This window comes from Python bivittatus, unplaced genomic scaffold (assembly GCF_059951505.1).
Source record: "Python bivittatus isolate LINGU-HERP-01145 unplaced genomic scaffold, Pbiv_v1 ctg000020_np1212, whole genome shotgun sequence".
Classification (NCBI taxonomy): domain Eukaryota; kingdom Metazoa; phylum Chordata; class Lepidosauria; order Squamata; family Pythonidae; genus Python; species Python bivittatus.
Window position 1 is genome coordinate 107,680,740 of NW_028277030.1, and position 14,276 is coordinate 107,695,015.

General features: G+C 36.3%; 1 protein-coding gene across 2 annotated transcripts in view; it reads right to left on the reverse strand.

Annotated features, from left to right (window-relative positions):
• CNIH3 (cornichon family AMPA receptor auxiliary protein 3) overlaps window positions 1-14,276 on the reverse strand; it is a 74,924-nt gene that overhangs the window by 33,249 nt on the left and 27,399 nt on the right. Inside the window, exons 2-3 of one of the 2 annotated variants that reach the window (XM_007435074.2) lie at window positions 5,366-5,434; window positions 1,178-1,225 (exon numbers count right to left, since the gene is read on the reverse strand). In XM_007435074.2, the coding sequence (XP_007435136.1) occupies window positions 1,178-1,225; window positions 5,366-5,434 (117 nt within the window). The remainder of the gene's footprint in view (window positions 1-1,177; window positions 1,226-5,365; window positions 5,435-14,276) is intronic. The other variant, XM_025171119.2, reaches the window with a different exon arrangement.

Sequence of the window (14,276 nt, forward strand, 5' to 3'; positions counted from 1 at the left end):
TTTCCTTCAATCCTTAGCGAAATAAGTTTTAAATGCAAGTTTAAGGACTTAAGAATTTTTTTCTGGAATAAACAGCAATAGGGTGATTAAAACTTTGATTTTAGAAAGTTACAAACAGACTAAGGTTCCAGACAAATTTAAAATAAGGTTTTGGAATTAATTATAAAGAATCCTTCCTAAGGGAAAATGCTTTTGTTTTGAATTCTTAAAAAAAAAAGACAGAATGAGACTTTGAGGTTGGACACTAGAGAGAACTAGAAGGAACTAATGATTACAATGAAAGGAGAAGAACACTTAAATTTGACTTACTAATACAGAATGGAGCAAAATATTTTAACATTTGACATACTGAAGGGTATTTTTGAACAATGGACCCAGAAATTAATTTTAAGAGTGTCTGCCTCTATAGTTAGACTGTGTTTAAATGGTGTTACAGAAGAGGAACAAATTTTACCAGACAAGACTGAGACTGATATGAAAGTGGATTTAAAAATGACAAGCTACAAGAATGATATGGAAAAAGATGCTAGACTGGATATACAAAAGAAACTGGCTGATGTCTTAATAATTAAAAGGGATATACAAATAACAAGCAAAGAGAGTGACCTAAATAACCTTCCTTTATTGGATTTACAAAAGAGACTTGTTAAAGCTTTGAAAAATTTTGTGAGAAGGGACAAAGAAAAAATGAAAAGAAATCAAGTTTTAGGACATTTTTTGAAGGGACTAAACATCAAGTTTGTAAAAAGTAAAAGGAAAGAATATAAAACTGGTTTATTTGATCTAGGTTAAAATAGATATGTTATCTCTGGTAACAGACTTTTGCTGATCAGGATTGAAATGACGAGGTTTTTAAGAATTTGTTTATAGATAAGAGATGGGATATGGGAAGAAGTGATCATTTGTTGTATTGAGAAGGTGATAAGTTACTAAAATTGTTTATACTTGTGATGAAAGGCGAAATAATTTATATATTTTCTTTTTCTTTACTGTATTCTTATTTTTTCTTTTCTATTTTTTTCTATTTTACTTTTCAGCGCCTATTTTTATTTTTTTTTAGTTTGTATTAGTTTTTATTGTAATAATAACATTACTATTTTTAAAAAGTGAGAATTTATTGCTACTCATATGAATATGATGGCTCAGTTGCCTTCAACAAAACCAATCTAATTTTTACCTTTCTCAGAAGAAAGCAGATCCGTTCAATGTTTCTCAACCGCTCTCTCTGTCAAAGGAAAGAGTGGGAAAAGATGGAGTGAAAGTGTACAATTTAAGAGACCTAAAATTGAAAAATAGTATAAATCAACATATATTTTAGCTGACCTCAGAAGGTTTATAATATATTAGCTTCTGGTGTAATTTGCATGATACTGCCTGTTATCTTCTGAGATCATCTAAACATATTTACTCATAACTTTAAGTTCAACTACTTCAATTAAATCAAATGTCTTCACTTTTGCCAAGGCAACAGAAGTTAGAGGCCCAAAGTTGAATTGTAACTCCCAGCAATATCATGCATGTTGGAAACTGTAGTCAGCAATAATTGAATGATTACAAATTTCCTACTGCAGTTTAAGATAGCAGCTGATTCCTAGAAATTCATGTAAGGGATAAAGTAAAGGACCCATAGTTTTGTGACAAGTAAGATGAGGATGCTGCCACAGAGTAGAACTACTCTGGAAAAGAGAAATACACGATGCCACTAAAGAACATTATGAGACGGAAGGAAAGTGTGTGTTCTCCTTACACTGTGAAAGTCCCACCTTATTTTCTGGAAATATTGATATATCATATATATATCAACCATCATTATTGCATGATCAGCATGTACTTTCATGCTACCTTGAAAAAGCTAAGCTCTTATTGCAGAGCTTAAAATCTTTAAAGGGAAAAATGCTTCCTTAGGATGAGCAGTTAGCTAAACCAGGGTTCAACAGAAATTTGAATTCTGGGTCCTTTTCTAGAAACAGCCAAGTAGGTATTATAATTAATTATAATTATCAGACTTAAGCATATAAGATCTACAATCAGTCACCTCTTAAACTGAATCACTTTGGGGCTGAGGTCACAGAACTGTTTTCCCATTGTGAATTTTGAGAAGATGCTACATAGCAAATTGCAAGCCCATAGCCGTGAATCGGGTTACCACATTTCTTTCTATTGAGAGATACAGCCCTGTGCCCTATGAGGAAAAGTTGCAAGTCAAGTCACTTGCTTCACTGTATTAGATCCAAGGTATAATCTCTCGCAACTTGAGTTTGAAAAAATCCAGTGGCTGGGTGACTAAACACTGGGACTGCACAAAACATTTGAAAGAGAGTGCTTTGCTAAGCACACCAGAAATTGCAAGGCCCCCCTCCTCAAAATGTTAGAGCAGGCATGTCCTTCGGAAGGCTCGTTCAGCTCCTTTCAGGGTTTTCCCTGGCTGTCAGCATGTGTGAATGCATGCGCAGCTGCTTCATTTCATTGGTAATTCCAGAGAAAGTGTAGTCTACATACATACACAAACATAAAGATAATCAGCTGCACAAGTTTTCCAAAGAACACAGATGCTTTATTCAATCAAGTTGTGGTGCTTCACACAGCCTTAATAAAGATCTACATCTGAGACATTTGAGAGTTGCTGTCAGTCACTGAAAACAAAATTGGGATATGTATATATAAAAAAATCCCCTCTCACTCCTTTGGGTGGTCTGTGTCTTCCTCAATCTTGGGTCGTCTACCAGAGGCCTGGGAGTTTGAGGGTTCTGTGCAGTACATACATACATACATACACACACACTCCACTGGTTTGCCATTAAATATGGTTGATTTAAGTACAATGGGAAACACAGATTCCCAACTGCATGCACAAACTGTGGGAAGGCTTAACCTTACACATTCCCACTTCTCTTTTCATCTAGTGCAAGCCAGACTATATGTGTTCACATGTCAGGATGAAAAATAGGAACATGATTTGTTCAATGTATTGCATACTTAGAGTGTTGTGCAAAATTTTATTTATGGTCCTTTTCTCTCTCAGCCCAGTGTACATTCTGCCTCTCAAGCCTTAAAGGGATACATCCAACAAAAAGTGACTTTAATAACTGAAGCAGAAGCAATCTTTAGACATGTGGGATCACTATTTCCCTAAACACAAAGAATGCTTTTAAATAATGAGTGACAAGTATCAGTTTATTGCCCACTGCAAATAGCAAGTTGCAGTTTAAAAAAAAATTAAAATAGTTCTGCATTCACTTCTCTGCACTTGGTTGTATGGATTTGACCAAGAGTTCTAGAAGCTTTTAGACTCCACTGAGTTCCACATTTGTCTCTGTATGCCAGTATGTATATGTTCCTTTACTTCAGGAATCTCTGCCATGTGATATTGAGAAGTCACAGAAACATGTTTTCCAAAAGACATACATGCTTTCTTTTCTGGATGGCTTTGGGCTCATCCTCACATCCTGCTTGCCATGGTACAAAGATGCTTAGTAACCATTTTTGAGGAGACGTCCTCATGCTGTCCTCCATCTTATTCCAAGCCTGCTTCCAAAACAGCCTAGAATCACCCTTAGTTCCAATTTGGAAACAACATTCTGTTTCTTCCTACAGCACAAAGCTCCACATCCAAATAATCTAGCATCAGGGAAGAGTTTGAGGATAATGTGTTCAAGGTTAGCGATCTGCTCAGGTCTAACTGGCCCAACAAGCCTGTTGCAGAAACACTCTCTCCCTGCCAAGCTGCTGAGCAGTACCACACCTGGTACTTCATGACTAGTACCTCTATAATATATCCCATCCCACCCTTTTTCTCTAGCTTATGTTGGTTCTGTGAACAGTGACATCCTCAGGCAGTGGAGATGGGCACTGCTGTTGCCTGTTTCTTTCCCAATGGGATCACTGCAGTAGGAAAGCATCATCCCTGTTCCTCCTGCTACTATGTTGCTACTCTAAGTGACAGGAGCCAGTCAGGGTCAAGCTGCCAGCCTGAGATTTTACCAGTGTCTTTTTCAGGTGGAATATTCTCCAAAAGAATGACTGTCGCAGACAAATTGGTATGCTAGACTAGAATTGAAATATCTACTCTCATTATGAAACAGGTGATAGTTCTTGCAGTTCTTACAACCCAGATTGGAAGACTTTAGTTTCACCTGGAGATTTCAGATTCCAATTAGGTCAAACAAGCCAAGGGCAAACTATGGTATCTGATCCTGTATTGTGCATTAGAATTTAAACAAAACACAGTTCGCTGAATTCTAGGAAACAATGTTTGCTTAAAAACAGAATATGGATGCTTCAAGTCTCCTCCTGGAGGCTCCAGAAGAGATTTAAGAACCGCAGGATAGGTTCATGATTATTGTGAACATGGGACAGTGTCTTCTGCATCCTTTGTCTATTTATTCCATTTGCATCCTGCTGCAATCAAAAATTATTCTTGACCCCAAAACCTTCTGAATTGTATGCCACGCTGGGAAGTGCTTCTCCCAGTCCATAGCTGCCGACTATCTGTCTTGTACTGCTATTAGTATCCTTTCAAAAAATGCCAAGGTTCCCCATCACTTCCAAGCTATGGAACATCTTCTCTATGGAACTGTGTGGAGCTACTATTACATTTATATACTGTCTATATTTAGAAGGTTCAGCTAATATACATTTCTTCAGCCATGCCTAAAGAATGTTAATGGTTTTAGTAATATTTACATAGTATTCTCACAATTAATATTATGCCTTATTTTTATCTTTTCGTTTTTACTTTTTATTTCTGTATTTTTATCTTGTTAGCCACTTGTCAACATTCAATGAATAAAAAGTTGGTATAAATAATTGTATCTAGTTCATCCAGTAGGAAATCATGGTTTTATTTGACCTCTAAAGGAGTCATTTCTCAAGATTTATTTATTTAGCTCTTTTCAGAGTCACGATGAAGACAGTGGGGCCACAAACCTTCACTGAGAAGTCCACCTATAAATTATGCTTATTTATATCACTTCCATAGAAAGTATGTCTCTGAAAAGAATTACAGAGCATTCAGCTTCACCATGCAACCAGCATTAAAAAGCTTAGCCAATTATAGATTGCATGAATCAGCTTTTAGTTTATGGGGTTTTATTGCAGGATCTCTCATTTCTGAATCAGAAATAATTGTGTCAAGACAAGGCTCACCACATTTACATATTAAAATAAAAATCACTTGTAGGCAGTTCTGTAGACTGGACAGGGAAGTCAAAGACAATAGCAACTGATTTGCCAAGAAAACTATATGGGTCCATCCATGAAGGCACAAGGAGTGGGTATTTTTAAAAAAATGTTTATTAAGACCATATTTTCAAATTATAATCTTTATTAAATGTTAGTTATTATTAAACAAAAGAATAGTACTCACCGCATGTGTTGGGTTACACTGGTCTATAGGACTCTTGAAGTCTGTCTTTAACTCATCAAATGCAATTATCTACAAAAAGCAAAATTCAAAGAGTTATGCTACTTTCAAATCTATGCTTTTTAACCATTATTTATTCTCTCTTGCTGTGGTGAAAATTCATCATTTTAAATTTAATAGTTTGATTTGGATTAGCTTCAGGGCAGCACACAATGATGCTGTCTGAGTAAGCTATTTTTTTAGCCATAAAAATCTTACATATAAACAGAATAAACTGCTATAATACCATAAATTAAATTATGGTTTAATATAAAATCATTTTTTAGTTTGCTCAATATTTTTGTAACATATAATGATATTGTTTTATGATTAATAGTTTAGGGTACCATAAATGCAGCATGCTTGTAAACTTGCATTAAACAGTAGCTTACCTGGACTTCTTGTCTGATAATAACCAGAACTATGTCTTATATTTTTATTCACAATGCAAAATAATTTGAATCCTGAGTATGTATCAGAACACTGCATTTACCTCCTAGGCCTTAAAGCTACTCTCTAGATTAGAGAATCTAATTTGCATAGATAGAATGAGCATATCTGAGGTAACACTGGCCTTTGGTTGTGCTTGTGGCTTATTGACCAAAATGTAACAAAACTGACTGCTATGGCCCTCCTATTAGCAGGGTATCTATGTATGGCATCATTATAACTAAGACTGGTAACCTAGTCTACATCTTTTATATCTAACTAAAAATTGCACTCAACTGACCATAGCCATGATGGGCAATAAAGGGTAGTACGAGTGGGCAGTCTAAGACAACCACAGCATACATAAGACTGTGACATGGAATGCAAGAGGTGTAAATGGTAAACAAGAAGAATTAACATATAAAATGAATGAAAGGAAAATAGTTATATTGTGTTATAACACTAATAGAAAAGGGAAAGGATGTAATAAATCTAACTGAAGTTGGTTTGATCCTGGGGAGCAGGGTTGATGAATACAAGCAGGGCAGTAAAGGTGTAGATTTAATTATGAATGAAAAGGCTAAAATGTATGTCAGAGAGTATGAAATAGTGCATTCTATTTTTGCATACACATGGCAAATTATGCTAAAACATGATTGAATTGACTGATTATATCAGAAAATTGAGGGAATTAATGAAAGATACAAGGATGAAAAGAAGTTGTGAATGCAGAACAAATTATTATTCGGTAATGTCAAGAGTGGATTTTGGGATAAAAAGGACATGAAAGAAAAAAAGTCAAGGAAATTAGGGTGCAAGCTGCAGAATGACTGCAGAAAGAAGAAGTATGAGTCCTGTGTAATAAGGAATTAGAAGAAATATTAATCTCTGAGCAGAATGTTTGGAAGAGTAACATGATAAAAGATGCTGTGGTTTGTTTAGGGCATCTCTGTCTGACAACTGGAAGAATGCTATTATTGTTTCATATACAAGAGGAAAGATAGCAAGAATGAATGCAAAAACTACAAGGGGATTACTTTGTTAAATATGTTTGGGAAAGTGTTTGGTAGAATTCTAATCAAAAGGATATGAGAACAAAATGTATGAAGTGCAATGTGATTTTTCTGCCAGGCAGGGGGCATGGTCAAAAGGGTGCAAGCTGCAAAAGGGCATTGCTCTTCAGCAGGTCACTGAGAAATTGTTAATGTAACAAAGTAATGCAATATATTTGTTGTTGTAGAGAAAGCCTCTGATAAAATGAATAGGTTTGAATTCTTATTTCATATCTTTAATTTCTTTGTCTTGTACATGATCTACATAACACTGCTCACCCAAGACAGAACAGTGTGATGGCTTTTTGTATATGAATGTGCCTACAGGATAAAAAAGGATGTTTGATAAATGAAAATCAGCTGTGAATAGGCACTACAGAAGACTTGGCCATACTAGTTCTGAGTGCTCCATGGAACCTCCAATTTACTTCTATTTGCAGAGCAATATGCCCTAGTCTGGAAGCCATCCCAGTTTATCTAGTATCCTTTATAAATGACAGTACTACATGTGATCCATTAAGCAGTCATAGAAAACTCGCATCACAATACGGGAAAAATATTCATCCTTATAAAAATAACAGAAATTAAATGGTTGCAACAACAAAAGTCAGAGGTGCATCTGGCAGTGCCAAATCATAAATCAGACCTTAAATCTGGACTTTCAAAAGAGTCATATAAGGAAAGCAGATAGCTTAAGAACATATTAATACAAACTAGGAAGAATGATGGCTGAAATTAGTGGATTACTGCTAAAATATATAAATGAAAAGGTGCTATTACCTCTCCTACATTCCAGCACGTTCATAATCTGTGCTTCTGTTTTTCTTCTCTATCACCCAGTTCATTTCTTTTCTTTTTTTGGCCAGTGAGTGGGCACATTTTCAGGCAATGCATTAGGATGCAGCCACCTATCATTTTTTATTTTCTCAAAATTCCTTTAAGACTTATGTGAGCCTTGCAGGCATTAATGGAAATAACAATGATGATGAAAACTCATTCATTACTTTGCAATGTGCCAGAATCCCATTTTTTTTTTTAAATTAAAAGAAGCTGAACAATTAAAAGTCAAGTGAGGGAGGATGCCTAATGACCTCAAAAGAGATTTTTGCGGGATATTAGTGCCCATCAGAATTCTGTTGCCTACTTTTGATCTAATCTTTGCTAGAATATTCTCCATTTTTTGTGTTGTTTATATATGAGGAGGCAATGACAAGAGAGGTGCATTGACTATGTTTATTAAGATCAGCTTGGACTCAACTCTGACAAACAAAATTTAACATATTGCAAGGAACATGTCATTCTTTACCATCACTTTTGGTTGAGCCGTTCTTCCTAAATAAAATGACTTATTCATGCAATAGTCAACACTGTTCAGTTAGTTTCTTGATTACACATAACTTATAGAGTAGCATCTGGATATCCTTTGTTATATGCTAAAGTCCAATGCCAGATAGCATCTTTGCAAGGTAATGTCCTCAGATTTGTAATATGAGCCTAAGGGGAATGAATTTCAAGACATACTTTATTATTTCCAGGATCCTATGAACTTTTTTCTGGCATCCTGGCTTTGGCCGATCTATAACTGCCTTTATTTTAGATTTGCCTGGTTTAATTACACCTTTTGTTAGTAATTTCCCAGATACTGCAAACAGATACTGTCTTTCTCTTGAACTTTAAAACAACATTTGCCTTTTTTCTCATTTTTATATTTGAGGAGCTGGCTTTTTCTATTACCACTTTTATTATTTATTTGTTTCTTTTTTATTTATATGGCTGCCCATGTCATAATAGTGACTCTGGGTGACTTACATTTTCTTTTTAGATTTTTTAAAATCCTACCTTTATTATTTTTATAAATAACTCAAGGTGGCAAACATACCTACTTCCTTCTCCTATTTTCCCCACAGTGACAACTCTGTGACGTGAGTTGGGCTGATAGAGAGTGACTGGCCCAAAGTCACCCAGCTGGCTCTCGTGCCTAAGGTGGGACTAGAACCCAGTCTCCTGGTTTCTAGCCTGGTGCCTTAACCACTAGACCAAACTGGCTCTCAATGGGGAATCGCTCGCATCCCTGGGTTTAAAAACAATACAGAACATATGATAAAATACAGCAGCACACACAGCAGCTGAGGAACCAAACCAATCTAGAGGACATGAAGTGGAGATCAGGTTTTCCTTCTTTGGTGCCCCATGCAAGAATGTCATCCATGGTTCATGGAATGCCTTCCATGTGATGAAACACTTCAGGAACAGACCATAACCCAAGAGGCATGTGTTTAAAGCTGCATCAAGGATATAGCATATTAAAAGTATAGAAACATGTGCCTTCTTCATCCAGCATCTGTATCAAAACCTGACTGATGCATCCTCCTGGACAATATCATTGCACCTGCTAAGTATTCCACTCATGCTGGGATGCAGTAATGCTGTCTTTGAGTCTATGTGAAGTACATATGTCTGAAGTGACTACAGTATGTGACTTTAGATATGTAGTTACTAGATACAGTATAGTTCTGGCTTAGGCTTCAATCTGTTGCAATAACTTGCTTAATACTTTGAGGTCCAGGCAAATCCTCAGACTTCCATTGTAACTAAAACCATTCAGTTAGTTCTCAGATTTGACAAATAATTTCTTTTGTTTCCATTCTGTCCAGCTTTGTCTCCAGTTTTGTTTTCATTGCTACAGTACTGATACATTTTTCATAGCATGTACTACTGGTTGTGCATCCTTATTAAAAGTAATGAGATGACTTATTGGGAGACTAGAACTATCACAGAAAAAATGTCTCCATGGTTGATATGAAGATGTCTTTCTACATTGATTGAGCAAACATGATAGACAATTTGTAACTTGTCAGATATTTGTAGCCCCAGGATGTTTCTTAATAGTGCAGTACTATTAATGCTTTTATATTCACAGCCACCCAATGTAGCTATTGGTCCTCAGTACATGACTTCAGATACACAGTCACTAAATATGGCTTAAGCTTCAATCTCTTGAAGCTACTTTTGGCAGTTAGATTAACTTGCACACTAGTATGACTCATAAACAATAGGGATTCCATTAATGGGTATTGTTTAAATCCAGCCTTCTTTCTCATGTCTTACCCTGCCCACATTAATTTAGCTTATGAAGAAATAATCTTTAGATTCATATTCCTTTGGCACTTCTGTATATATTTCTTGAACTGTTTTTGTCGTTTTGTGCATTTTAACCATGTGGTTATACTTATCACTTGTGACATTTATAGGTCGGCTTCACTCCTTTTTGGCTGCATTGTTTGCATACACTGTGCCCTGCTTCCAAACATTTTTGCCTGCTGATAGTTTCTTTGTTAGGGTCAAAGCCATGTTTTAGACTAAAGTCAAAATGTACTCATTTATCTGTTACAAAATCTTCAATTGTCTTAGTCTCCCTTTGGAGATATAAACTGCAGATAGATCTTTGATACATTACAGTTTTTTGTAGTATATACGATACCTCAAATTTTTGCAATAGGGCTTTAAAGATTTCTTTCTTCTTCCAAGAATGTGACTGTATTTTACATATTAAGGTCCTAAGTTCCAGCCAACATTGTTTCAGAAAGAGCGCCATTTTCTCTTTATCCTCTTCTGCATGACAGCAAAATATAAAGCACAAATACAATACAAACCTTTGTTGAAAGTATCTCAACCAGCCTTCCACTTCGCCAGTACTGTATACTTCAGTTCAGCTGGTAGCCTCAAAGCACTAATTTATAAAAATAATTTTGGGGCTGTCACAGGTATTAGTCTCTAATAGCTCCTGAGTGATGCTCCAAAGGGCCTGCTGACCTTAGGCTGACTCTCTATGATTTGACTGTGGAGTAATACTCGCTTTTTTTTTCTTTTAGCAAGGTAGCAGAAGTTTTGTTTTACTTGTCTGGCCAAACCTGGGCCTAGCACACCATTACTGCTGCAGAGGAATCCAGCTTCACTTCTGACATCCTGCATTGTTTGTTTGTTTGTTTATCACATTTATATAGCTGCCCATCTCACACAAAGAGACTCTGGGTGGACTTTATTTATGAGGAGGCAATTACACAAGAGGTAAAAGGACTGTATTTATAAAGATCAGCTTGGACTTAACTTGGACCTGGAACAAAAATGTAAAACTTATTGCAAAGAGCATGCCATTATTCCCCATAACATGGGGAAGTTCAGTTTTGGGGAAATACCAACTTCCTCATGCTTCCCATATCTTAGCAATAAAATGTTTTAGCTCATCACAGCCTTTCCATGTACTTTCCACTCCTCTTCTCTTGTCCCTGGATCTGAGGACCTCAGTAACACTATTTATTCTTCCTTTTAAGTTCTAGCTCTTGACTTCACTTGTCAGCTTCATGTATAATTCCAGCTCTTGCTTAGCCAGCACAATGGGTTTTTGCAAAATCCCTGGTTCCCATAGTAACTAGATTGCTTTTCTCCCCATAGGTTTTAGTTTCTCATACTGACAAGTATAACTTCTATGAACTTTTGAGCTTTTTCATAAAAAGTGTTATGGTATAAGCCAAACACCCCTTCCCATTTTCAGTACAATTCAGCCTCCAGTACTCTTAACAGATCTAGCAGAAAGGAAGTGGGTATCTGATCCAGGCTGTTGATAATATTAATTCATGGCCTTGAATACCATGCTTCATAAATTCAATCTTCTTCAATCTGGTGCCCTCCCAATTGGTTAAAAATTACAGGTGTTGAAGACCAATGCAGCAATTATTTATATGCTCCCCAATCACACAGACTCAAGGCAGATTACAAAAACAGACCAAATAAAATGCACAGCAATCATTAAAAAAATATCTCAGCCGCCCTCCAACCCTTCATAGAATCCAAACACCCACTACACAAAAGCTGTGACCAGAATAAAATAAACAAAAAACCCAAAAAAGTAGTCCAACACTACCACTAGTACCCAAAAAAGGACTACCGTATTTTTCTGTCAATAAGACGCCCCCATGTTCCAGGAACAACCTACTGGACGGGCAGATTCTTGTCAAACAGATGGTCCTGAAGATAGGCAGTCCTGGAAGATGTCAAGTGGGGAAATCATCTTTTTTTGTAAATGCAATTAGCTTGCATTGTTTTGTTTAAAACATAGCTGTGGGTAAACATTAACAGTCTCAGTATACACAGATGAGAAGCGTACAGTAAGTCTGTGACACTCTTGGCACCATCCCAACAAAACTATGTCTCTGAAGTGAACATTTGAATTTTATGAGACTTTGTCCAAAGGGAATTGTCCCTTGGAAAAGCAGGAACAACTTTTGGAGACAGCACAACTGTAGCAGAAAATGAAAGGTATGTTTTCCTTCCCATTGAACATTGCAGGCTTCTCTGCAGATGCTATTTGACATAAGAAAAAAGAGGCGTCTTAATTGCACTTACAGAATTAGCTTCATATTTTGTTTGGCCTTGAAAAACAAATTACATGATTGCATGTAGTGCCACACCAAGGAGCCATGGTTTCTGAAGAAAAGCAACTTTGGAAAGTGTAACATTTTAAAGCATCCTATCTCCTTTCCTTTCATGGGACTGCAACAGTGTCTTTTCCAATTCAGAACCCTAGACAATGATCACTTCAAATATTGAAGGTATCAGTTGAGCAAAAAGTTTCATTTCCATTTTTCTGAAAAAGAGATTAGATTGTATTTGGGTTTCTTCGAGTAAAATCAATTGACAGCCTGCATTTTGGGGGCATGTAACGCTGAGTTCTGAGGGGAATTATTTGATGTCTGACTTTATTATTTAGCTGAAAGTTGTAAAAACAATTTGGTTTAAGATGACTTCATATATTGTAGGGTGGGAAGGAAAACAGAATATTATAACGAAAAGCATAGAATAACTGAAAGTCAGTTTAAGGTAGCAAAGATGAAGGTTCTCTGTCTTATAAATTAGAGACACTAAAAATAAATTAGGAAAAAGAACAGTCTCTGTTCCATTTATCCAGTGAAAAGGTAGAAGAAATTCCTACTACTTTTCATCAGCAGAAACACCCACCCCACCCCAAATGGCTGTGTCCACAAGTGTGCGAATTACTGTTGAACAGCATGGTGAATATCTGTCCATTAAAAAAAAATTCAGTGTAATGGCAATGTAATCCACTTGATGCCATTTGCACACCAAAAATAATGTATGGTATTCATGTATCATATCAGCTATTATGTAGTTTACTTGGTTTTGACTTAGTGTGATATGTGATCCCATCCACTATGGTTTGTAAACACTGATTTCTTAGTTGCTGAAATGTGTAAATAATTGTGATTTTTTCCAACAAACCATGATTAACAAAATCATGGCTTACCATATAATGTGAATCCAGCCTGTACATTAAACACATTTCATACATATGTGTTTTGGGGATAGTTCTTAATTAAGAGCTAAAAATCATGATCAGGACTACAGCATATGGGTAGATGGATTAAAGCAACAGTGAGGCAACAATAAGCTTCAAAGAAAGGTGAACCTGGATGTCTTAATGGCAATTGTTCATTTGCCTCTAAATTTTCCTTAAAAAATTCTTTTGAGGTAAGCCAGAACTAAAATAGTCCTGAATAAGAGTTATGAAGTAATCATGATCTACCAAGTCAGGCACTTCTGTATAATAAACAGCAGTAATGGATGTAATCCATTACTATTTTTATTCTTGATTAAAAAGAAAACATAACAATTAATATGCATTCAGAAAAGTCATGCAAATACCACAGTAAAATGTGTTTATACAGAACATTATGATTACATTGTGTAGAAATAAAACATAGATCATGGAAAGTTCCATTAAAAATGTTTACTTGGGTTATTACATAAATTGTATAGAAAATTATATAAACTTCCCAAACATGTGTATAAAATCCATGCAACAGCAAGTGCAGATTTTTTTCAATGTTAAAAAACTGATTCTGTGAGAAATTAGATTGAAATTAACAGTATCTGAATGGGACAAATGCAAAGGCCCAATTTCTATGGAAATACAGTGGTACCTCGGGATACGAACTTAATCCGTTCCGTGACTCTGGTTGCAACTCGAGTTGGTCTCAAGTCGAGGTAAAGTTTCCCATAAGGTTCAATGTAAATCCGGTTAATCCGTTCCGCCCTCCAAATGTGGTCGCAACCCGAGGCAAATTTCCCCATAGGGTTCAATGTAAATCCGGTTAATCCATTCCACCCTCCGCCCGAATTTGGTCGCAACCCGAGGCAATTTTCTCTTCAGAGCCTTACTCCTGCCAAGCCTGCTCTGCATTTTCTTTGGAGCCATGCTAACACGCACACCAAAAACCTTCGCAAAACACCACAAAACACACCACAAGCCTCACCAAACGTCTCCTTGCTACCGTGACCTCACCCACAGGAAGCCGCGACCACGTGGCAGCAGGGAAAAT